Raw genomic sequence first — 24,219 nt, forward strand, 5'->3', positions numbered from 1 at the left:
TTGTCAAACTAATCCAGAATTCCATGCCAACAGGAAAGACAAGAGACGTCTATTTTTGACAGAACTTTGTTATGAACTTTTGATGCATACTATGATGGAGAGAAGCAGCATGATATGCTTATCAAGGCAAATTACGGAGGCAATGATACGATGTGGAATACGCTTTCTGGAACATCCAGAGCAAAGAGAAAAAAAAGAAAGCGCTGCTATATTTGTCCAGCAAAGAAGGAAAGAAAATTGGAGCGTTTCTGTTCTACTTGCGGACAAAATGTTTGCAAGGAACATTCAGCCGAAAAAATAATATGCGAGAATTGTCGGGGGAATATGTAAAGTTACAAATAAATATTCCTGCACTAAGTTTGCTACAACCAAAAAATGTTTTCATAACAAAATTGCATATAGAATGCCTATATTTGGCGTGCCCGTTTACTTACTTTTTTGTTGTTTTATGCACATAATTATGTTTTGAAATATACACATCTTAGGCTGTGTTCCCAGTAGCGCTGGGGTTCGCCAGAAGGGGATCCATAATGGATCTGACCTCCTGGTAACTCTAATTCCGCCAGCCTTAGCTGGGGTCACCAGGAGGTCAGATCCATTATGGATCCCCTCCTGGCGGACCCCAGCGCTAGTTGGAATGCATCCTTACCTTGCAATTGTAAAATAAATTTTGAAAAGTATTTTTATTTGAGTTATTCCGTGTTATTTGCACACAGGCCTAAAAGGCCCCAGGTGCGTGAATATGGGGTAGTCCCCAAAAAAGGTTGTTATACCGAAATGCCTATAACATAAAAATATATGAACAACTGGAAATTACTAACAACTATATACCTGAGGAATACCTAAAGTTTCAAAATTCTAACTAAAGTAATTTTACAGAAAATAGAAAACAAGTAACTTGGCAGGCCTGCGAGGCCCCAGGTATGCGTCCGCCAGCCTTAGCTGGGGTCACCAGGAGGTCAGATCCATTACGGAATCCCGTCCTGGCGGACCCCTGCCATGAATCCTTACTTTGCAATAAACTTTGAAAAGTATTTTTATTTGAGTTATTCCATGATAATTGTAAACAGGCCTAAAAGGCCCCAGGTGCGTGAATGTGTAGATTTCTATGGCTATGCGTTCTAGCGTTAATCATTTACTTGCGCATGTGCCTACTATGTTACAGTAAGAAGCCTTTTATATGCATTAAACATTTTTAAGAACAATGATCTTTTCATTTTTAACATCTGAAATTATAATTTTGGTTAAGCTTTTTAGGCAGCTCGATCATACAAATAGGATAGACATTGTTCATTGTTCATCATCACTTGTTCAACTGTTTCCCATAATATTTCCATTTTTTGTCATTCATGTTCAGACAGGTTCAAAACGCACACTTTTACAATATTATATTTTGGATCATTCAAGATAGACTAAACTGTCTAGTTTGATGAAGAGCTATTTCTAAGTATAAATGGCTCGACAGAACTTCAAGTAGGTGAAAATAAGCTTCAGAATTTTCGTCGAAAAGTGAAAATTGTAATTTAGCTAAATGAGATACAATCCGAGGATAAAAAAAGTACAAATCAAGAAAAGTAGGAGTCATCATCGCTTGTCTTCTACTGTGCTCAGACTGAGGCTCAGCTACTATAAACGTGGAAGGTGACAGACTATAACACTTGGCTCCAGATATATTTCAAGTCAACGAAAAGAATTAGTGGACAGGCAAAGCATCAGTGTTAATATTTGTGTTCACTTCACAATTCCATCATATAATCACTCAGTTCCTAGGGCCTGTGGGTGAAGGACTGACTTTATTTACTATATTTATAGACTCTCTACATCTCTTATTAGTCCTAGACAAACTATTTTGGAGTAGGCTTCCTGAGGCTTAGTTTCTTCATCTGAATCTTTATAACATTTTTATGCATTTGCACATTATTTTCCCAGGTTGATGGAATCCTTCTTGATGAGGAGAATAGTAATGACAATGAATTCACCGTTGTGGACTGCACAAAGATTGAAACAGGAATCATTGATTTTGTCAAGATTGGAACTGTACCTGAAGCACAGGTAAAATGACGAGTTTTGCTGGGGAGTGAACCTGACATGGAGAATGATTGACACTCAGGAACTGTTAATAGTTGCATCTACAGTATAACTGCTGCCATTTGATCGATATGTGCTAACAGGCAAGCAATGGTGTATGGTCTATATATTGCAGATACAAAACATTGGAGAGGTGTTCCTTGGGGGAAATGTGCTGTGATATAAATTGCAGATGCTGGTTGACCATTGGACTATAAGACATGATAGAATTGTGTACCTAGGCTGCAGGCTTCAGAGAGCAGCCTGTAACTTTAGCTGTGGTGTATTTTTAACGCACTCATTCCAAGGACGCTGGTTGAGTTTGAGTTAAAGGAGTTTTCCACTACGAGGACAACCACTTCTCAATCGATAAAATAAAAACACTTATACTGACCTCCGGTGCCAGCGCCATTCCAGCAGTGTCGGAACTCAATATGCCCAATTTACCTTTGTTGCTGGTCCCTTTGTATTCTACTTTTTGCCTTTCCTAGCTTGACCTGTGGATTGCCTTGATTGACAGATAGGACAAGAGGTTTTGAAACAAATGAAATGGAACCTGTAAGAACAATCCGCCATCTCACCCCCAAACTTTTAAATAGTCGTGCTGCTCTTTGAAATATTATCTTACACACAATTACTTATGGACTCAGCTCCCTGCTAGAAAAATAATTCTCAAGCAAATGAGGCATTGTCTGGTCTAAAATGAAATGTCTGCAGTCACTCTGTCTGACTGTAGACTTTTGAATCCTCCCAGTGCATGCACTGTACACTGTGAAGATTCACCGTTCTCTGGGGAACAGCGGACAGGTATGTGATATGCATACTCCTGGGTAGAACTCGCCTAGTGGACGTCACTTGGCTCAATGCACTGTATTGGCCAGGCCACGCCCAGGTGACGGCTACACTCACAAGATGGTCGAAGCCACTAGATGGGGCATAGCCTTGCTCCATACACTTGTATGGAGCGAGGCCACAACCAGTAAACAGGCTTTGCCCTGGATTATGCATATTGCATAGCCAACTGCCATTCCTGTGGCAGAGAACAGCAAATTCTCACAGCACACAGTGCTGATAGACACCTCTCTATTATTAGCACCAGGGCTTGATGTCAGCTGTGTCTTTGGACAATTCCCAGCTGACATAAACCCTAATCCCCATTACCCAGATTGCCAATGCACCAGGGCATTGGGAAGAGCCAGGCGAAAAAACAGAATTAGAGGATCTCATGTGATGTGCCACTTCTGGGGCTGCAGCGGGTTGGTATTTTTAGGCTGGGATGAGGACCCCATGTAATTTTTTTCATACATTTACTTATTTATTAGGTTAATAATAATAATAATAATAATTAAATATTTCACTGTTATCTATGGCTATCTATTCGTTACTCGCACGGATATGTTGGTGCTATATAAATAAAATTATTATTGTTATTATTACATTTTCCGATGCTGGACAAAGAAGATTCCTGGCTTTTCCAGGCTCCTAAACGAGACTTGTGTCTATTAAACAGTCACTTCCCTTCAATTTTATACATTTTGATAAAAAAAAATGGTGGTGGAGTTTTGGTCAGTTTCTGTACATTTCAAGCAGGTCTAAGAGACTGGGTTAATACGCTCCACAGACCTATTCAGGCCGCAGCCTTACACATATTGGAACATGGTCATTGTCACGCTAAGGCCTTCACCTCAGCTCTGTAGCACTGCCTGTCGCCCGAGTAATACTCTCCACAGACCTCGTCGCTCTCTGGGACATATCCTGTAATTACTCCATTGTTGCTCAAAACCTGGTTGTGTAGTTTACAGGAGAAGTGCTTGGTCTTGTGCAGATTGGTCAGTGGCACTCCTGTCTCTTTCCCTTGAGGAGGCTGCTTCCAAGTAAAATGAGGCTTGTACATGTTCCTGACATGGGTTTCAGGTCTGACAGACTGAGCACAATACAGGCCCTCGCTTGTAACACTGTATTCAGAATTTAATTCTAATGCTTTTGGTGTCTGGTAGAATCCATTTTACTGATATTGATCATACAGCTCCCCCAACTCCTGTATTATATTCACCTTACAGCGGCTTCACCCGCTATGTCAGTGACTCCATTGGGATCCAGGGGCTAAAATGAACTGTGGAGCTGACAAAACGCAGGTTTCACAACACATGGTGGCCGTCTGAAAAAGTGAAGCGAGAGCCACATAATGACATGGTGGTGGACATGGTGGTGGTGGTGGGTGAAGCTCAAAATTCAAATGGGCATGTTTGAAATTGCATTGTAAAGTGATGGGGAATATGTAATCCACTATCTTTCTAACTGTTTGGCATGAGGGAGGGACCTCCCAAATGTTAAAGCAAAAACTAAAGCCAAAACGCAATGACTGAACATGTTGCTAAAGGGGAGGTAAATTTTTTTTTTTTTACTTTGCGTTATATACATGTAATTATGAAGGAAAAAATGTTTCTTAGCATTTTCCCTGTAAAAAACAGTTAAGGTTTGGTTTGGTAGGTCTTCTTATAAATGCGTAAAACCGGCACAATAGTCTGACAACATTATTCCCAGATCCCATATGTCAGTCAGAAAGACATGCCGGCATCTTCTCCATGCTATTCACAGTTAGTTTTTGCTCTTTCCCATCCATTTTAGCTTTCTTTTTTCTCCGGCTCCCAGACCTGTTTGTTGGGCCCAGCACAGAAATATTCAGCTTTCCTATTGACTTGCATTGGATTTTTTATTCAGTACGAATACACAGATATTAGAAATTATTTGGACCGATTTTCCCAAATCCAAATGTTTCACTATTTGCTCATCACTACCTATTATCTATCTATCTATCTATCTATCTATCTATCTATCTATCTATCTATCTATCTATCTACAGTACAGGTGCTTCTCACAAAATTAGAATATCATCAAAACGATAAATTTAAAACGATAACGAATTTAAAACGATAACGATAACGATAACGAAAACGATAATTTATTTCAGTTCTTCAATACAAAAAGTGAAGCTCATATATTATATAGAGTCATTACCCACAGAGTGATCTATTTCACGTGCTTATTTCTGTTAATGTTGATGATTATGACTTACAGCCAATGAAAACCCAAAAGTCATTATCTCAGTAAATTAGAATACTTTATAACACCAGCTTGAAAAAATATTTTAAAATCTGAAATGTTCCCTACTGAAATGTATGTTCAGTAAATGCACTCAATACTTGGTCGGGCTCCTTTTGCATCAATTACTGCATCAATGTGGCGTGGCATAGAGGCGATCAGCCTGTGGCACTGCTGAGGGGTTATGGAAGCCCAGGTTGCTTTGGTCAGGGTCAATATGGGAGGTCTTGTGGGAGCGCTGAGAAAACAGCCCAGAAGGACAAGGAGGGTCTCGAGCACCACCGCAGCTCCAGCCGAACACCTCCAGGTGAGGACATGAGCAGGTACAGAAAACAGAGATCGGTCACAGGAGCGCTGAAGAAGACTCAAACAACAAGTATAGTTTAACCACAACGCGTTTTGACAGAAATGACAAGGCGAGAGATCACTTCTTGAACGAGGCTTGTCATTTTGCCCTGACTCACCAATAAACTTATTCAATCTGTACCTTGATTTAAATGATTTTATACAAAGGCTCATGGTACAATGCCATTTTTTGATTGAGAGCGGTAAAGCGGTTGCCAGTTCCACAGCAATTGCTTCTCCCGTTGAACCCGATCCTTTTTTACATGTTGTTCCCAAGAACACTTTTAGTCGGTTTTACCCCATTCACCATAAAGGATTACACATAGAAATGTTTCAACAACTTATATTTAAGGAAATTCATCTTTACCTTCTACTAAAAAATTGAGTACGAATTTGGATAATGGTGAAATAGCAGCCATTAAATCTCTACAGGAAAATACGGGGATTATTATAAAAAAAAGGGGGGTGTGGTGGTCATAACGAATAAGGGATCGTATAATCGGGAAGCGCTCAGACTCCTTGGTGATTCTGAATTTTATTCCAGATTGAAACAGGACAGGTCCATTAATATATTCACCGGATATATTGCATTGCTTAAGGTAGCCCATTCTTTGGGGATTTTAAATAAAAAAGGGTACAAATTTCTTAATATTTCAGGTTTCAAAACTCATTTTTTTTATTTTTTACCAAAATACCCAAAATTCATAAAGATCCACTTAACCCCCCTGGTCGTCCCATTATTTCCGGTATTGGTTCAATCACTAGCAATCTCTCTCATTATGTACATCTTTTTCTTCAAAAATATGTTATGAGTTTGGACTTGTATCTTAGGGATTCATCCCACCTTATAGATTCCCCTCTTAAGTTACTGCCCACCCCCAACTGTTTTCTAATTACAATGGACTTTCAATTTTTTGTAGGTGACCCCTCACTACCCTCTCACCAAAGGGATTTTATAATAAATGCTATTCAATTTGTACTTTATAATAATGTTTTTTCTTTTGAACACGTTTTCTATTGCCAGGTTAGGGGCTGTGCAATGGGGACGAGATTCGCCCCTAGTTATGCAAATTTATTTATGGGGGCATTTGATTCTGTCTTCATCACGCAGTCCCTACTGGCTTCTGGTAAACTAGCATTTTATCGACGCCTCATTGATGATCTTTTCATCATATGGACTAGCACAGAGGGGGAGGCACTTGATTTTATTTGTGATCTCAATTAAAATTCTTGGGGTTTGAGCTTCACGGCCAACATTTCCAATACGTCCATTCAATTTTTTGATCTCCTGGTACTCGTTGATGAATCTGGTCATTTCTCCAGCACCACACATTTCCAGGAAGTGGATGTGAATAGCTATTTAAGCTTTAATAGCGGCCACCTTCCTAGGTGGATCCAGAACGTTCCATATGGGCAGTATTGGTGAAAACAAATGAACTACACACAGGATTCTGATTTTCTTAAAGGGGCTAAGATCTTGGATCAGAGGTTTCAGCAGAAAGGGTATCCAAACAAATTGGTTTGTGATGCATTTCTGAAGGCCAAAACTCTTACCCAAATGGATTGTATTAAGAGAATTAATGAGAACGCAGCTTCACCCTCACATGAGATGGCATTTGGTAGATGGAGCTTGATTACCACCTATAACCAGTCTCGTGGAGTGATCAAGAGGCTCCTTTCTAAATACTGGTTTATCCTCAAGGAGACCCAGTATTATCCAGGCATATCCCCTCACATCCCACAACGATATTTCGCAGAAACCGTACACTGCGGAATCTCATTGCACCCGGTAGTATTACCTTAGGAACAGGACCCTCCTCCTCTCATCTGGCATCCTTGAACCCTGGGTGTTTTTGATGTAGAACCCAAAATGTCTTGGCTGCACTTCCATTTTGAATGGGGTAACTGATTTTAAATCTAATGTCACAGGTACCACTTATAAAATCAATTTTCATGTAAATTGTCAATCCACTTATGTGGTTTATTTCTTAGAATGTGGTTGCGGTCTACTATATGTAGGCCGAACCATACAAACAATGCATGCTAGGCTTAACAAACATCGCCAAAACATTCAGAATGGCTTCCTTTTACATAGCCTTTCTAAACATTTCTTAACGGTGCACCATAAGGATTTAAATACGTCAAAATTAACTATTAATGACCACATACCTGACACTGTGGCAGATCGTTTTAGTAGTCTCATTAATAGAGAAAGTTTTTGGATCTTTAAACTTGGCACATTAACCCCTGAGGGATTGAATCTAATGATTGAAAAAATAACCAGATAGGAGCAGAAATCATTGAATGACGTGATCTTTAGTATAGGTGACATCTCATAATATTTTAATTTATATTTTTTTACATACATAAAAGACTTTTTATTAAATTTTATTGTTTTAATGTTTTGGGTTGTTTTTTGTTTTTCTAGCCGCACTATTGTGACCAATTTTATATGTGACTGTTTTGTTATGTGACTGTTCTTTTAAATTTGTTAATTGTCAACAGCGCTGTGATTGGCTGTCTATCATTTAAATACTGCCTTCCTGTTTCTAACAATAAACTCCCACCTGAGGAAGACGGTATTCCCGTCGAAACACGTTGTGGTTAAACTATACTTGTTGTTTGAGCATCCGTCAGTGCTCCTGTGACCGATCTTTGTTTTTTGTACCAGGTTGCTTTGATAGCAGCCTTCAGCTCATCTGCATTGTGGGGTCTGGTGTCTATCATCTTTCTCTTGACAATACACCATAGATTCTCTATGGGGTTAATGTCAGGCGAGTTTACTGCCAATCAAGCACAGTGATACTGTTGCTTATAAACCAGGTTTTGGTTTTGGTACTTTTGGCCATGTGGACAGGAGCCAAGTCCTGCTGGAGAATGACATTTCCATATCCAAAAAGCTTGTCGGCAGAGGGAAGCAAAAAGTGCCTTAAAATTTCCAGGTAGACGGCTGCACTGACTTTGGTCTTGATAAAACACAGTGGACCTACACCATCAGACGACATGGCTCCCCAAACCATGACTGATTGTGGGAGTTTCACACTAGACGCCAAGCAGCTTGGATTGTGGACTTTCCACTCTTCCTCTAAACTCTGGGACCTTGATTTCCAAATGAAATGCAAAATGAACTTTCATCTGAAAACAACACTTTGGACTAGTGAGCAACAGCCCAGTTCTTTTTCTCCATGGCCCAAGTAAGACGCTTCTGGTGTTGTCTATTGTTCATGAGTGGGTAGCACGGTGGCTCAGTGGTTAGCACTGCAGGCTTGCAGCACTGGAATCCTGGGTTCAAATCCCACCAAGGACAACATCTGCAAGGCGTTTGTATGTTTTCCCGTATTTGAGTGGGTTTCCTCCGGGCACTCCGGTTTCTTCTTACAAAGATATACTGACAGGGAATTTAGATTGTGAGCCCCATCGGGGATAGCGATGATAATGTGTGCAAAACTGTAAAGCGCTGCGGAATATGTTAGCGCTATATAAAAGTAAAGATTATTATTATTATTAGAATGAGTGGCTTGACACAAGGAATGCGACCCTCGTAGCCCATGTTCTGTGTGTCGTGGCTCTTGAAGCAATGACTCCAGCAGCAGTCCACTCCTTGTGAATGTTCTCCAAATTTTTGAATGGCCTTTTCTTAACAATCCCTTTAAGGCTGCGGTTATCCCGGTTGCATGTGCACCTTTTTCTACCACACTTTTTCCTTCCACTCAACTTTACATTGATATGCTTGGATAAAGCAATCTGTGAACAGCCAGCTTCTTTAGCAATGACCTTTTGTGGCCTACCTTGTGGAGTAGTCAATAACTGCTTTCTGGACATCTGTCAAGGTAAGAAGTCATCCCTCATGATTGTGGAGCTTAGGAAGCCTTTGCAGGTGTTTGTGTTAATTATTGTGATTTACTGAGATAATATCTTTTGAGTTTTCATTGGCTGTAAGCCATAATCATCAACATTAACAGAAAAAAATATAGTTCTTACCGATAACGGTATTTCTCTGAGCCCATGACGGCACCACGGAGAGAGGGGATCCGCCCACCAAGGACAGGAAACCTACGGATAAAAAGGCGGTACCACTCTCCTGCATCAGTTGTTTTACATAGAGAACGATGGGAGACTACTAAAACATTTGTAAATTTTAACTGTTTATTATAACGAGATACCGCGTGTTTAAAGACTATGAATAGACTATGGCACTAATTTGATGTGCACACCCATAAGTGAAGGGAGGGAATGTACGGGTGCCGTCATGGGCTCAGAGAAATACCGTTATCGGTAAGAACTATATTTTTCTCTGATCGCCCATGACGGCACCACGGAGAGAATTGCATAGTTAGTACATTCAGGGAGGGACCACTGCCTCCAGAACCCTTTTACCGAAAGTAAGGTCTGAAGAGGAGATTAGGTCCAATCTATAGTGCCTATAGAATGTGGATGGTGAAGACCAGGTAGCAGCTCTAGATATCTGGTCTATGGAAGCTCCGGCCTTCTCCGCCCAGGAAGTCGCTACTGCCCTTGTTGAGTGAGCCTTAACCTCCCCGGGAACGGACATCCCACTTGCCGAGTATGAGAGACTGATTGCGTCCGTGATCCTTCTTGCTATGGTGGCTTTGGATGCTTTTTTCCCCTTCCGGGGACCCTGGAAACACACAAACAGAGAGGGATCCTCCCTACTCTCTCTAGTGGCTTCTAGGTAATGTGAGAGACACCTTTTTACATCTAGTGTATGTAATGTTTGTTCCTCCTTATTTTTAGGGTTGGGAAAGAAGGAGGGGAGAGATATCTCTTGGGACCTGTGAAATTTTGAAGCCACTTTCGGTAGATATGCTGGGTCTGTTTTTAAAATGACTCTATCCTCTAGAAATTGTGTGTAGGGAGGATTAGCTGAGAGAGCCTGTAAGTCGCTAACCCTACGGGCAGAAGTGAGGGCGACTAACAGAGCAGTTTTTAGAGATAGATTTTTCAGTGAAGCTTCGCGTAATGGTTCAAATGGAGTACTAGTCAGGGCTTTAAGGACCAAGTTTAAGTCCCATTGAGGAACAACTTTTACTGGAAGAGGCCTCGATCTTCCTGCTGCCCTAATAAATCTAGAAACCCATCTGTTTGAAGCTAAGTCAAAATTGAATAGGGCTCCCAAAGCTGCCACATGAACTTTTAGGGTACTAGTGGCTAACCCCATCTCCAACCCATTTTGTAGGAATTCTAGTATGGAAGTAAGGGGAATTTCTTTCCCTATTCTTACACCTGAAGAAGACAGAAATTTTTTCCATACCTTGCCGTATTGTTTTGTTGTAACCGGCTTCCTACTTTGTAACAGAGTTGAGATTAGCCCCGGAGAGAACCCCCTGCTCTCTAATAATTTCCTTTCAAGAGCCAAGCTGTCAAGTGCAAGTTCTTGACTCGTGGATGACAGACTGGGCCCTGCGACAATAGATCCTGAAGGTCTGGTAATACCCAAGGGTCGGATATTGACATCTTCCTCATCCATGAGAACCAAGGTCTCTTCGGCCAGAACGGGGCAATTAAGATGACCAGCGCCCCGTCCTCCCGAATCTTCCTCAGCACTGCTGGAATCAGAATAAGAGGAGGGAAGGCATAGACAAGATGTTGACCCCAAGATATCAGGAAAGCGTCCACAGCTACTGGGTTCCCCAGAGGAGATAGGGAGCAAAAGGAGGCTACTTTTTTGTTTAGATGGCTCGCAAAGAGATCCATTTTGGGAACACCCCATCTTTCTGTGATCTGGGTGAATATTGATCGATTTAGTTCCCATTCCCCCTGTTTTAGGCTGGACCGGCTGAGGAAGTCTGCTTTGTAATTGTCTACTCCCCTTATGTGTAGGCTTGTTAGGGATAAGAGGTTGCTCTCGGCTATTTGCAGGATTGAGTCGGTCACTTCCATTAGATTTTTGGAACGGGTACCCCTCTGGTGATTTAGGTAAGATACTACCACCCGGTTGTCCGACATTACTCTTACGTGGTGAGAGTGAAGGTCCCCTAAGAATTCTTGAAGGCCAAATTTTACTGCAAGGAGTTCCTTCATGTTGGAGGATTTGTTTACAAGAGATGGAGACCAAATGCCCTGGGCTACTAGGTCGCCCAGATGGGCCCCCCACCCTGAAGGGCTTGCATCTGTAGTCAGGACTTTCGAGACCTGAATTACCCATGGGACTCCCTGGGAAAGATTTTCCTGCGATTTCCACCATGTTAGAGAGTGATTGGTGCGAGGAGATAGAGTCAACTGCCCGTCTAAATGCCCTCCTAGATGGATTTGCTCCGATAATATCTGCCATTGAAGGACTCTTGAATGTAATTGGGCCCACTGGACCGCTGGAATGCAAGAGGTCATGGAGCCTAAGAGGGACATGGCCTGACGGAGTGTTATGGAGGGGAGAGATTGGGTTCTTGATACTAAACTTTTTAGTTTTTGTATCTTGTTCTCTGGGAGCCGACACTCCATCTTTTTGGAGTCTAGAGTGAGACCTAGGTACTCCCGGACCTGGGAAGGCATTAGTCTGGATTTCTCTATGTTTATTAGCCAACCCAACTCCTTTAAAGAATGCATCACTATTACCAGTTGATCCTCGCAATGTTGCGGGGAGGAGTCTATCACCAAGAAATCGTCCAGATATGGAACGATTAGGGTATTTTCTTCCCTGAGGTGAGCCATTACCTCTGCTATCAGCTTTGTGAAAACCCTCGGGGCTATGGCAAGGCCAAATGGTAGAGCTGAAAATTGGAAGTGATTTAGGACTCCACTGATGTGCACTGCCATCCTGAGGAACCTCTGGTGATCCTTGTGTATTGGGACGTGATAATATGTGTCCTTTAGGTCCAGGACCACCATGAAGCATTGGGGAAACAACATTTTGATAGATGATTTTATCGTTTCCATCTTGAATGCTTGAACCTCCAAGTAATCGTTTAGTTTTTTTAGATTTATAATGGTCCTGAAGGAACCGTCTGGTTTCTTCCTCAGGAATAGAGGGGAATAGTACCCTTGCCCTCTTTCTTGTGGGGGAACCTCCAGGAGTACTCCCTTTTTTACTAGCCCGATGACCTCGTTTTCCAGTGCCAGCTGTTCTTCTGACGAAGATCTTATAGATGTCATCGTAAAAGAGGGACGGGGGCATTTTTTGAATGTCAGCCTCAGACCTGATTCTATGATGTTTAGAATCCATTGACTGGAGGTAATCTTTTTCCAGGCTGGGAGAAAGAGAGATAATCTCCCTCCCACCTGGGGCGAACCTTCATTGAGAAGGCTTCTTGGTATCGCTGGGGTTTTTGTTAAATATGAACCCCTTGTTCTTGTTCCTCTTATCCTCCCACTTTCCCTGGCCTCTCCCAGGGTTCTTACGGAAAAACCTCTTGTTCCGAAAGGGCTTCCGGTAAGAGGGGAGACCTAGAGAGGGAAAGGACTTTTTCTTGTCCCCTGCTTTTTCCAAGATATCATCTAATGTGGAACCGAACAAAAACTCCCCTTCGCAGGGGATAGTACACAATTTTGTTTTTGTTTGTAGATCGTCAGGCCAATTCTTAAGCCAGAGGGCACGCCTGGCCGCATTAGCAAATACTGCCGACCTGGCAGCTAATCTTATAGAGTCTGCCGAGGCGTCAGCCAGAAAGGCCGCAGCTCCCCTTATTACGGGTAATGTCTTCAGTATCAAGTCTCGGGAAGTTTTCCCCTTTAATTGACCCTCTAGTTGATTCAACCAGATCATTAGGGAGCGAGATGTGCATGCTGCTGCCACTGCCGGTTTCAGGCCTCCTCCCGCTGACTCCCAAGAGCCCTTGAGGAAGGCATCCGCCTTCTTGTCCATAGGGTCTTTTAGGACCCCCATATCCTCAAACGGGAGAGCGAATTTCTTTGATGCTTTCGCTATTGCTACATCTAATTTGGAGGGTTTTTCCCAAAAGGAGCAAGATTCATCCTCAAAGGGGTATTTCCTTTTGGGAGTTAGGAGAGTCTTTTTCATGGGTTTTTTCCATTCCTTTTTGATTAACGCTGCAATTGCTTCATTAAGCGGAAAAGCTCTTCTCTTTTTTTGTTCTAAGCCCCCAAACATAATGTCTTGTGCTGATTTTTTAGGGTGGGAGTCTACTAACCCCATAGTACTCCTCACTGCCTTTATGAGGCCATCAGTGTCCTCTAATGGGAAACAATTGTGACCTCCTGAAGAAGAAGTGGATGACGAAGATGCGGAGGAGGAGTCGGAGGATACCGAACTCGCACTATCGCTGTCAGATTTAGAGACTGGGGACGGGGACCTGTGTCTGGTCCTTCTCCGTTTTTTTCCCCTTTTAAGGGATTTAAAGGTGTCTTCCACCTGCTCTTTAATCAGGTTTTTAAGATCTGTTGCAAACCCGGGCAGGCTTTCTGATACTGTCTGCTGTATGCAGGAATTACATAGCTGCTTTTCCCAGGCGAGTGGAAGATCCTCTTTACAGATGGCACAGACTTTGTGCTTGGTTTTACCTACGCTTTTCCTCCCCTAAAAGAGACAAATAATAATCTTACTGTCTCTAACTTTCACGAAGATCAACTTACCACCTCCAGGACCCATAAATACCGGTTGGGAATTCTCAGCCTCTGGCTTTTTCCCCGACGCCGTGCTGGACTCCTTGCTGTGTTGAGACCTTTGGCGTTCTTTGCTGGTGTCCTGGTAACTTTTCTGCTGTCGCCTTTTTTGCTGCTGCGGCGATGCTATAGGTGGAGGTGATTCAGGCAAGGGAGATGCCGGGTCGCTCATACTGCTGCTGCCGGTCTGCGCAAAAACACACTTGCTGCGCTGGCGCTGACACGACTGCTCCTGAGGCTCCTGCCAATATACTGCAGAGCCACTGGGGGAAGTAAATCCTCCCATTTAAACTTTCCCGTCGCTCCCCTTTTTTTTTTTTTTTTTTATTTTTATATATATTTTTTTTTTCCTTCTCCGGCGCCTGCGCAGTAGCGCCCGGCCGGCACGAGGAGCGCTGAAACGCCGGCGCCTGCGCAGACGCTCCTGCGTCTTGTAGAAATGCCTAAGCGTCATGTTGGGATCTATGGAGCGTCCAGACTACGGCGAGGAGCGCCGAACGCCGACGCCTGCGCAGTTGCTTCCACGGCGCCCCGGCGTCTCGCGAGACCAGCGCAGCTCCGGGCATGCGCCGACTTTCCAAGATGGCGCCCGGAGTACAGATATGGCGCTGCTGACCGGCACCCCCGGTCCTATGCAGACCCTTATTGCGCGGCTCTGCAAGCCCGATGGCGTTGCAGTGTGCAGGCTGACGCGTGCTAGGGGAGGGCCACGCCGCACCTCCCGCAACCACAGAGGGACCCCCCTGGATGTTGCCGCTGCTGCATCTTACCTGAGGAGGTGACCGCGAACTCCTTGTCACCTCCTCCACGCACCCTTGAGGCCTACTAGCCCCCAGCGGTGGTGCCTCGGGTCACCACCCCAGCCGAGGCAGAGGGACCCCAGCTGCCTGAATCGGACTGGTTGGCCCCGGAATTCCAACGCTGACTGGTAAGTCCGTAGGTCTCCCATCAAGGACAGGAAACCAACTGATGCAGGAGAGTGGTACCGCCTTTTTATCCGTAGGTTTCCTGTCCTTGGTGGGCGGATCCCCTCTCTCCGTGGTGCCGTCATGGGCGATCAGAGAAAAACACTTGAAATACATCGCTCTGTTTGTAATAACTAGGGTTGAGCGAAACGGATCGGACAAATTCAAAAATCGCCGACTTTCGGCAAAGTCAAGTTTCATGAAACCCGACCCGATCCTAGTGTACGATCGTCCATGAGGTCAGCGACTGCGCACAAAAGTCGCATTTCATATGACGCTTTCAGCGCCATTTTTCAGCCAATGAAGGTGGACGCAGAGTGTGGGCAGCGTGATGACATAGGTCTCAGGCCCCACCATCTTAGAGAAGGGCATTACAGTGATTGGCTTGCTTTCTGCGTCGTCACAGGGCTATAAAGGGGCGTGCACACCGACCGCCATCTTACTGCTGCCGATCTTAGCATAGGGAGAGGTTGCTGCAGCTTCACCAGATGAAGAGATAGCATTAGGGAGGGAAGATTAACCCCCGAAACTGCTTGTGCTGTAGCGATTTCCACTGTCCAACACCACAATTATTTTGCAGGGACAGTGGAGTTTATATTTTTGTGCATCATCTCTGTAGCTTATTAGGCTGCCTTATAAGGCTCCCTGATAGCTACATTGCTGTTTGCACGCCGCTGTGCAAACCAACTGCTTTTTTTAAAAGCAAAAATCCTGTTGCTCCTTTCTACACAGTTATCTTGTTTATTTGTCCACACTTTTGTGTGCACCAGTCCTTTTTATTGCTGCCATACTTTACCTGAGATCATTGTAGGGAGATTGAAATTGCACTACAGTCCTTGTATTTTTTCATATATCTTCCAGCCACTTTCTGCCACTTACATTGTGTTGTTTTATGCACTGGGCCTGACTTTTGGTTCAGTCTCCCCCCAAAAAAGTGAGATTCAAATTCTTACAAAGTGGATATACTTCAGTCCTGTTAGTTTGTCGTATATCAGTCAGTCACTTTCTGCCACATATATTGTGTTGTTTTATACACTGGGTCTGAGGTTTGGTTCAGTCTCCCCCCAAAAAAAGGGAAATTCAAATTCTCACAAAGTGGATATACTTCAGTCCTGTTAGTTTGTCGTATATCAGCCAGCCACTTTCTGCCACTTAGATTGCGTTGTTATATACACTGGGCCTGAGTTTTGGTTCAGTCTCCCAATAAAAAAGGGGAGATTCAAATTCTCACAAAGTGGATATACTTCATAGTTACATAGTTATTAAGGTTGAAGGAAGACTTTAAGTCCATCTAGTTCAACCCATAGCCTAACCTTACATGCCCTAACATGTTGATCCAGAGGAAGGCAAAAAAAAAACCCATGTGGCAAAGAGTAAGCTCCACCTTGGGGAAAAAAAATTCCTTCCCGACTCCACATACAGCAATCAGACTATTTCCCTGGATCAATGCCCTATCAAGGAATCTAGTGTATATACCCTGTAACATTATACTTTTCAAGAAATGTATCCAGTCCCCTCTTAAATTTAAGTAATGAATCACTCATTGCAACATCATACGGCAGAGAGTTCCATAGTCTCACTGCTCTTACAGTAAAGAATCCGCGTCTGTTATTATGCTTAAACCTTTTTTCCTCCAAACGTAGAGGATGCCCCCTTGTCCCTGTTTCAGGTCTATGATTAAAAAGATCATCAGAAAGGTCTTTGTACTGTCCCTTCATATATTTATACATTAAAATAAGATCACCCCTTAGTCTTCGTTTTTCCAAACTAAATAGCCCCAAGTGTAATAACTAGTGTTGAGCATTCCGATACTTGCGGTATCGGAATTCCGATACCGAGATCCGATACTTTTGTGGTCTCGGGTATCGGTATCGGATCAATAGGGATGTGTAAAATAAAGAATTAAAATAAAAAATATTGATATGCTCACCTCTCCGGCGGCCCCTGGACATCACGCTGGTAACCGGCCGGCTTCTTTGTTTAAAATGAGCGCCTTTAGGACCTGCGAATGACGTTGCGGCTTCTGATTGGTCGCGTGCCGCCCATGTGACCGGCACGCGACCAATCAGAAGCCGCGACGTCATTCTCATTCACAAAACTCCTAATTCTAGGAATTAAGGACCTGCGAATGACGTCGCGGCTTCTGATTGGTCGCGTGCCGGTCACATGGGCGGCACGCGACCAATCAGAAGCTGCGACGTCATTCGCAGGTCCTAAAGGCGCTCATTCTAAACAAAGAAGCCGGCCGGTTACCAGCGTGATGTCCAGGGGCCGCCGGAGAGGTGAGCATATCAATATTTTTTATTTTAATTCTTTATTTTACACATCCCTATGGATCCCAGGGCCTGAAGGAGAGTTTCCTCTCCTTCAGACCCTGGGAACCATGAGAATACCTTCTGATACTTGATGTCTCATTGACTTGTATTGGTATCGGATATCGGTATCGGCGATATCCGATATTTTTCGGGTATCGGCCGATACTATCCGATACGATACTTTCAAGTATCGGACGGTATCGCTCAACACTAGTAATAACCTATGTTGGTATTGCAGACCCCCCAGTCCTCTAATAACCTTGGTCGTTCTTCTCTGCACCCGCTCTAGTTCAGCTATGTCTTTCTTATACACGGAGACCAGAACTGTGCACAGTATTCTAAGTGTGGTCGAACTAGTGACTTGTATAGAGGTAAAATTATGTTCTCCTCATGAACATCTATGCCTCTTTTAATGCATCCCATTATTTTATTTGCCTTTGTAGCAGCTGCCTGACACTGGCCACTGAATATGAGTTTGTCATCCACCCATACACCCAGGTCTTTTTCATTGACGGTTTTGCCCAGAGCTTTAGAATTAAGCACATAATTATACATCTTATTACTTCTACCTAAGTGCATGACCTTACATTTATCCCCATTAAAGCTCATTTGCCATTTATCAGCCCAAGCTTCTAGTTTACATAAATCATCCTGTAATATAAAATTGTCCTCCTCTGTATTAATTACCCTGCAGAGTTAAGTGTCATCTGCAAATATTGAAATTCTACTCTGAATGCCACCTACAAGGTCATTAATAAATATGTTAAAAAGAAGAGGGCCCTATACTGACCCCTGTGGTACCCCACTGCTAACCACTACCCAGTCCGAGTGTGCTCCATTAATAACCACCCTTTGTTTCCTATCCCTGAGCCAGCTCTCAACCCACTTACACATATTTTCCCCTATCCCCATTATTCTCATTTTATGTATCAACCTTTTGTGTGGCACCGTATCAAAAGCTTTTGAAAAGTCCATATACACTATACATCCACTGGGTTCCCTTGGTCCAGTCCGGAACTTACCTCTTCATAGAAACTGATCAAATTAGTCTGGCATGAACGGTCCCTAGTAAACCCATGCTGATACTGGGTCATGAGGTTATTCCCATTCAGATACTCCAGTATAGCATCCCTTAGAATGCCCTCCAGGATTTTACCCACAGTCGAGGTTTAGCTTACTGGCCTATAATTACCGAGTTCAGTTTTTGTCCCCTTTTTGAATATTAATAATGCTCAAAGACCTTTAGCAGAGGGAAGAATCTACAAAATTTAAATAAAACGTGCATACTTAGACATTTAACCAGTATGCACTTGCAAGCCTGGACTAACTACCAAACGTCCCGTACCGTTGGTGCACCTGCTCAGAATGAAGGTAGTCAGCAATGCTACATTGCTTCCCTTACTGTAAGCCCACTGGTTAGGACACCACCAGCAGCAAATGTGGAGGTATCGTCGCAAAGCCAAAGCAGTCAGGGAATCACAAGGTTATTGGTAGGAAACACTGTAGGTAGGCCAACATCAAGAATACCATCACCAACCCTCTCTCAATCCGCCATGTCCACCACCACCACCGCTAGTTCCACCATATGCACCTCTCCAGTCCAGCTCACCCTACAAGAGACTCTCGTTAGGAAAAGAAAGTACTCATCCTCTCATCCACGTACCCAGGGTTTGAACGCCCACATTGCTATACTAATCTCGTTAGAGATGATGCCCTACCTGTTGGTTGAAAGCGAAGCTTTTAAAGACCTGATGGCCTACGCAGTACCACGCTATGACCTACCCAGTCGGCACTTCTTTGCGAGAAAAGCCATCCCAGCCCTCCACCAGCATGTCAAAGACCGCATTGTCCATGCACTGAGGCAATCAGTCAATGGAAAGGTGCACCTCACAACAGATGCATGGACTAGTAGGCATGGCCAGGGATGTTACATGCCCATCACGGCGCACTGGGTTAATGTGGTGGATGCAGGGTCCACAGGGGACAGCCATAATGGGACAGTTCTGCCTAGCCCACGGTCTAGGAAACAGTTGGCTGTAGGCATTCGCCACCCCTCCTCCTCCTCCTCCAGAAGCGAAAGCTCGTCCACAGAGCGCAGTCACACGAACACTCCATGCCAGTGTTGCACACGAGGTGTCCCATTATCGAACAGCTAGTGGTAAGCGTCAGCAGGCTGTCTTACAAATGAAGTGTTTGAGCGACAACAGACACACCGCAGAAGTACTGGCCGAGTATTTGCAGCAACAAACTCAGTCATGGCTGGGCAGTGTACATCTTGAAGCAGGCAAGGTAGTCAGTGAAAACGGAAGGAATTTTATGGCTGCCATAGCCCTTTCAGAACTTAAACACATACCTTGCCTGGCTCACACCTTGAACCTGGTGGTGCAGTGCTTCCTCAAAAATTATCCTATCCTGAGTTACCAGCCCTGCTCCTGAAGATGCGAAGGTGCGCCCGTACACTCCAGCCGTATGCTGAACCATCAGCGATCGCTGAATCTTCCCCAGCACCGCCTAATAATCGACGTTGCAACAAGGTGGAACTCCGCACTGCACATGGTTCAGAGGCTGTGCGAACAGAGGCGTGCTGTGATTAATTTGTGTGAGGATACACATACACGGGCAGGCACTTGGATGGCAGACATGGAGTTGTCTGGTGTGCAGTGGTTGAAGCTACAAGACCTCTGTCAAGTCCTTCAGTGTTTTGAGGAATGCACATGGCTGGTAAGTGCAGATGATGCCATCATAAGCATGAGCATCCCACTAATGCGTCTGCTGATGCAAAGTTTGATGCACATTAAGGAGCTTGCATCTGCAGCGGAGGAGGAGGGAAGCCTTGATGACAGTCAGTCATTGTCTGCTCAGGGAACTCTCCTGGACGAGGTGGCAGACGAAGAGGAGGAGGAGGAGGATGGGGATGAATATTTATGGGAGGAGGATGCTTCTCAGGGGACAATAAAAATTGGTGGCGTTGCAAGGTCAGGTACAGGGTTTTAGCAGGACACAAGTGATGTTGATTTGCAAGAAAGTGCTCCTCAACCCAGCACAAGCAGTGAACTGACACCTGGAACATTGGCCCACATGGCAGAGTATGCCTTGCGTATCCTAAAAAGGGACCCCCGCATTATCAAAATTATGACCGATGACGATTACTGGTTGGCCTACCTCCTGGATCCACCATATAAAGGAAAATTACAAAATATCATGCCACTTGAGAACCTTGAGCAAATATTGGCTACCAAACAAGTAACTCTTGTAGACCGTTTGGTTCAGGCATTCCCAGCACACAGCGGCGGTGATGGTTCTCACACGAGCCGTAGGGGGCAACATGGCAGAGGTGTTAGAGGTGCACAAATCCGAAGTGGCGTTGGACAGAGGGGTTTTATGACCAGCTTGTGGAGTGATTTCGCAATAACCGCAGACACGACAGGTACTGCTGCATCAATTCAAAGTGACAGGAGAAAGCATTTGTCCATTATGGTTACAAACTACTTTTCCTCCCTTATCGATGTTCTCCCTCACAGGTCTTTCCCCTTTGATTACTGGGCATCTAAACTAGACACCTGGCCCGAATTGGCAGAATGTGCATTACAGGAGCTCGCTTGCCCTGCTTCTAGTGTGCTATCAGAAAGAGTCTTCAGTGCTGCTGGTTCAATACTGACCAAAAAAAAGGCACATCTGGCTACCCAAAATGTTGATGATCTAACCTTAATTAAAATGAACTAATCATGGATTTCAAATTATTTTGTCCCACCTTCCCCTGCTGACACGTAGCTTGCCGGAAACATGTCTTGCTTTTGGCCTCCTCTTACTGACTTCTCCAATTCCTCCATTTGCAGCTGCTGAATGTCCACCATAGGCCATTTTTATACCTCCCTAAATGGGCTGACTCCCCCCACAGGGCTGTGGTCACCACCTGGCGCAGGCACCCGTGCAAGTGCCGTTTGCCTGGACAGGTTGGTGGGCCCACTCTTGGGCGACGGCACTGGCACAGGGTCCTTCATAGTACAATGAAGTGTCTCTGACGGTGGTGGTGCACAACCAACGTCAGACACACCGTCAATATATGAGGGGCCCTGTGCCAGTACCGCCGCCCACAAGAGAGTGTTCCCCCCCAGCTCGAACAGTGCTCTACCACTTGCAATACTTAACTCTCCCTGCTCCACCACTGTGTAGTCTGTGCTGTTACATCCTTCATTGGCACTGCCAATACAAATTTGTTGAAATGATAGATGATATTTAAAATATAGAGGCACCCTGGCCTCCATTTAGACCAGTTAATACTTTGCGCCTACTACCACTATCTGCTGCTCAGCAGAGGAGCCCACCCCCGTACCTAGCTATGCCACCTGTTTAGTCCTGTTACCAATTTTGAACTGCATTTAGCCTACTTTATTATTTGGGCCTACTAACTGTGTCTGCACCACTCATTACAGTTGTCCTCCACTGAACAAAGCAATGCTGCCTGTTTAGTCCTGTTACCAATTTTGAACTCCATTTAGCCTGCTTTATTATTTGGGCCTATATCTGTGTTTCCTCCTCATCCTGCCCACTGCCCAGCCGCTGCTAGATGAGTCTGCTGGTACATTGACCCAGACCACTACATTCCCCTTGCACTCTACACAGCCAGATTCTGACCCTGCTGAAAGTCAGGTTCCCCTTCCCGCATACTATGCCAACTTACACGGGGACAAAGAGGAAGGTGCAGATGAAAGTGCAGGTTCCTTCATCAGGTGGGGGGCATACTCGTTGGCGACGTCACTGGCACAGGGCCCCTCATAGTACGCAAAAGTGTCTCTGCCAGGCTGAGGCGCCACCCACCATCAAGCACATCGCCATACTATGAGGGGCCCTGTGCCAGTGCCAACGAGTGGACCCCACTGCTTGCTCAGGATCACAGCACTTGCAAAGTTGAAATACTTACCTCTCCCTGCTCCACCGCCGTGACGTATTCCGCGTTTCCTGGGCCCACGAAAATCTTGAGCCAGCCCTACCCCCCCACAACTTTAGCCAAATGACCCCCAGTTTTCAATGCCTAACTATTATTATAAAGTAAATTAAGATTGACAAGCTTAAGTAATAAGAATTGATGTTTTAGTCATTAAAATGGGCACTGTAGGTGTTTTCCTGTCCTCCACTCACTGCCGACTTTGATTCCCCATTGACTTGCATTGGGTTTCGTGTTTCAATCGGCCCCCGACTTTTCGCAATAATCGGCCGATTTCACCCGACCCGACTTTTTACAAAGTTGGGTTTCGCGAAACCCGACTCGATCCGAAAAAAGTAAAAGTTGCTCAACTCTAGTAATAACTATATCTAATACATGAGTTTCACTTTTTGTAATGAAGAACTGAAATAAATTCACTTTTTAGCGATATTCTAATTTTGCGAGAAGCACTTCTATCTATCTATCTATCTATCTATCTATCTATCTATCTATCTATCTATCTATCTATCTGTCTATCTACCTGTCTTTCTATATATCTATTATGTATCTACAGGTGCTTCTCACAAAACTAGAATATCACCAAAAAGTAAATTTATTTCAGTTATTCAATACAAAAAGTGAAACTCATATGTTATATAAAGTCATTACAAACAGATTGATCCAAGAAGTATCTTTTCTCCTTGCAGAGAGTGACATGATAAGCATGTCGAGGTGAGGAGACTTAAAGCCACAATGCTCCTCTGGGAAATATGCAAATTGTCTCTTCAGAAAGGAAGAGGACTAGAACTCTAGTGCCACCTATTGGAAGTAGTAATCTAACAGTCAATGTCGACTCTTTAATGAGCCTTGTCACATGACTTAGGATAATAGCCAAACCAGAATCTCAATTTATAGACACTGTGTTTCGGGGTACTGCCCCTCGTCAGTGCAAAGTGGAGGTCTGGTTTGGCTGATTGAGAGGCGTCTGACCGGGATCCAAGAATTATCGTTTTTCCTTGTGGAGAGTGACATAAGCATGTCGAGGTGAGGAGACTTAAAGCCACAATGCTCCTCTGGGAAATATGCAAATTGTCTCTTTAGAGAGGAAGATGACTAGAACTCTAGTGCAACCTATTGAAAGTTGCAATCCTAACAGTCAATGTCGACCCTTTAATGAGCCTTGTCACATGACTTAGGATAATAGCCAAACCAGAATCTCAATTTACAGACACTGTGTTTCGGGGTACTGCCCCTCGTCAGTACAAAGTGGAGATCTGGTTTGGCTGATTGAGAGGTGTCTGACCGGGATCCAAGAAGTATAGTTTACCTTGCGGAGAGTGACTTTGCACTGACGAGGGGCAGTACCCCGAAACACAGTGTCTGTAAATTGAGATTCTGGTTTGGCTATTATACTAAGTCATGTGACAAGGCTCATTAAAGGGTCGACATTGACTGCTAGGATTGCTACTTCCAATAGGTGGCACTAGAGTTCTAATCCTCTTCCTCTCTGAAGAGACAATTTGCAAACAGAGTGCTCTATTTCACATGTTTATTTCTGTTAATGTTGATGATTAGGGTTTACAGCCAATTAAAACCCAAAAGTTATAATGCCAACTCGAAAAATGATTTTAAAATCCAAAATATTGACCTACTGAAATGGATGTTCAGTAAATGCATTCAATATTTGGTTGGGGCTCCTTTTGCATCAATTATTGCATCAATGCGGCGTGGCATGGAGGCAATCAGCCTGTGGCCCTGCTGAGGGGTTATGGAAGCCCAGGTTGCTTTGATAGCAGCCCTCAGCTTATCTGCATTGTTGAGTCTGGTGTATCTCATCTTCCTCTTGACAATACCATCTATAGGGTTAAGATCAGGCGAGTTTGCTGCCAATTAAGCACAGTGATACTGTTGTTTGTAAACCAGG

The 24,219-nt window shown here is 44.1% G+C and overlaps 1 protein-coding gene across 4 annotated transcripts in view; it reads left to right on the top strand.

Moving 5' to 3' along the window:
- The window catches only part of LOC138662744 (uncharacterized), a 175,536-nt gene that overhangs the window by 146,377 nt on the left and 4,940 nt on the right, over positions 1 to 24,219 (top strand). For all 4 annotated transcript variants that reach the window (XM_069748641.1, XM_069748638.1, XM_069748640.1 and 1 more), the window contains one exon: positions 1,930 to 2,052. In XM_069748641.1, the coding sequence (XP_069604742.1) occupies positions 1,930 to 2,052 (123 nt within the window). The remainder of the gene's footprint in view (positions 1 to 1,929; positions 2,053 to 24,219) is intronic.

Source organism: Ranitomeya imitator, chromosome 2 (genome assembly GCF_032444005.1).
Source record: "Ranitomeya imitator isolate aRanImi1 chromosome 2, aRanImi1.pri, whole genome shotgun sequence".
In the NCBI taxonomy this organism is placed as follows: domain Eukaryota; kingdom Metazoa; phylum Chordata; class Amphibia; order Anura; family Dendrobatidae; genus Ranitomeya; species Ranitomeya imitator.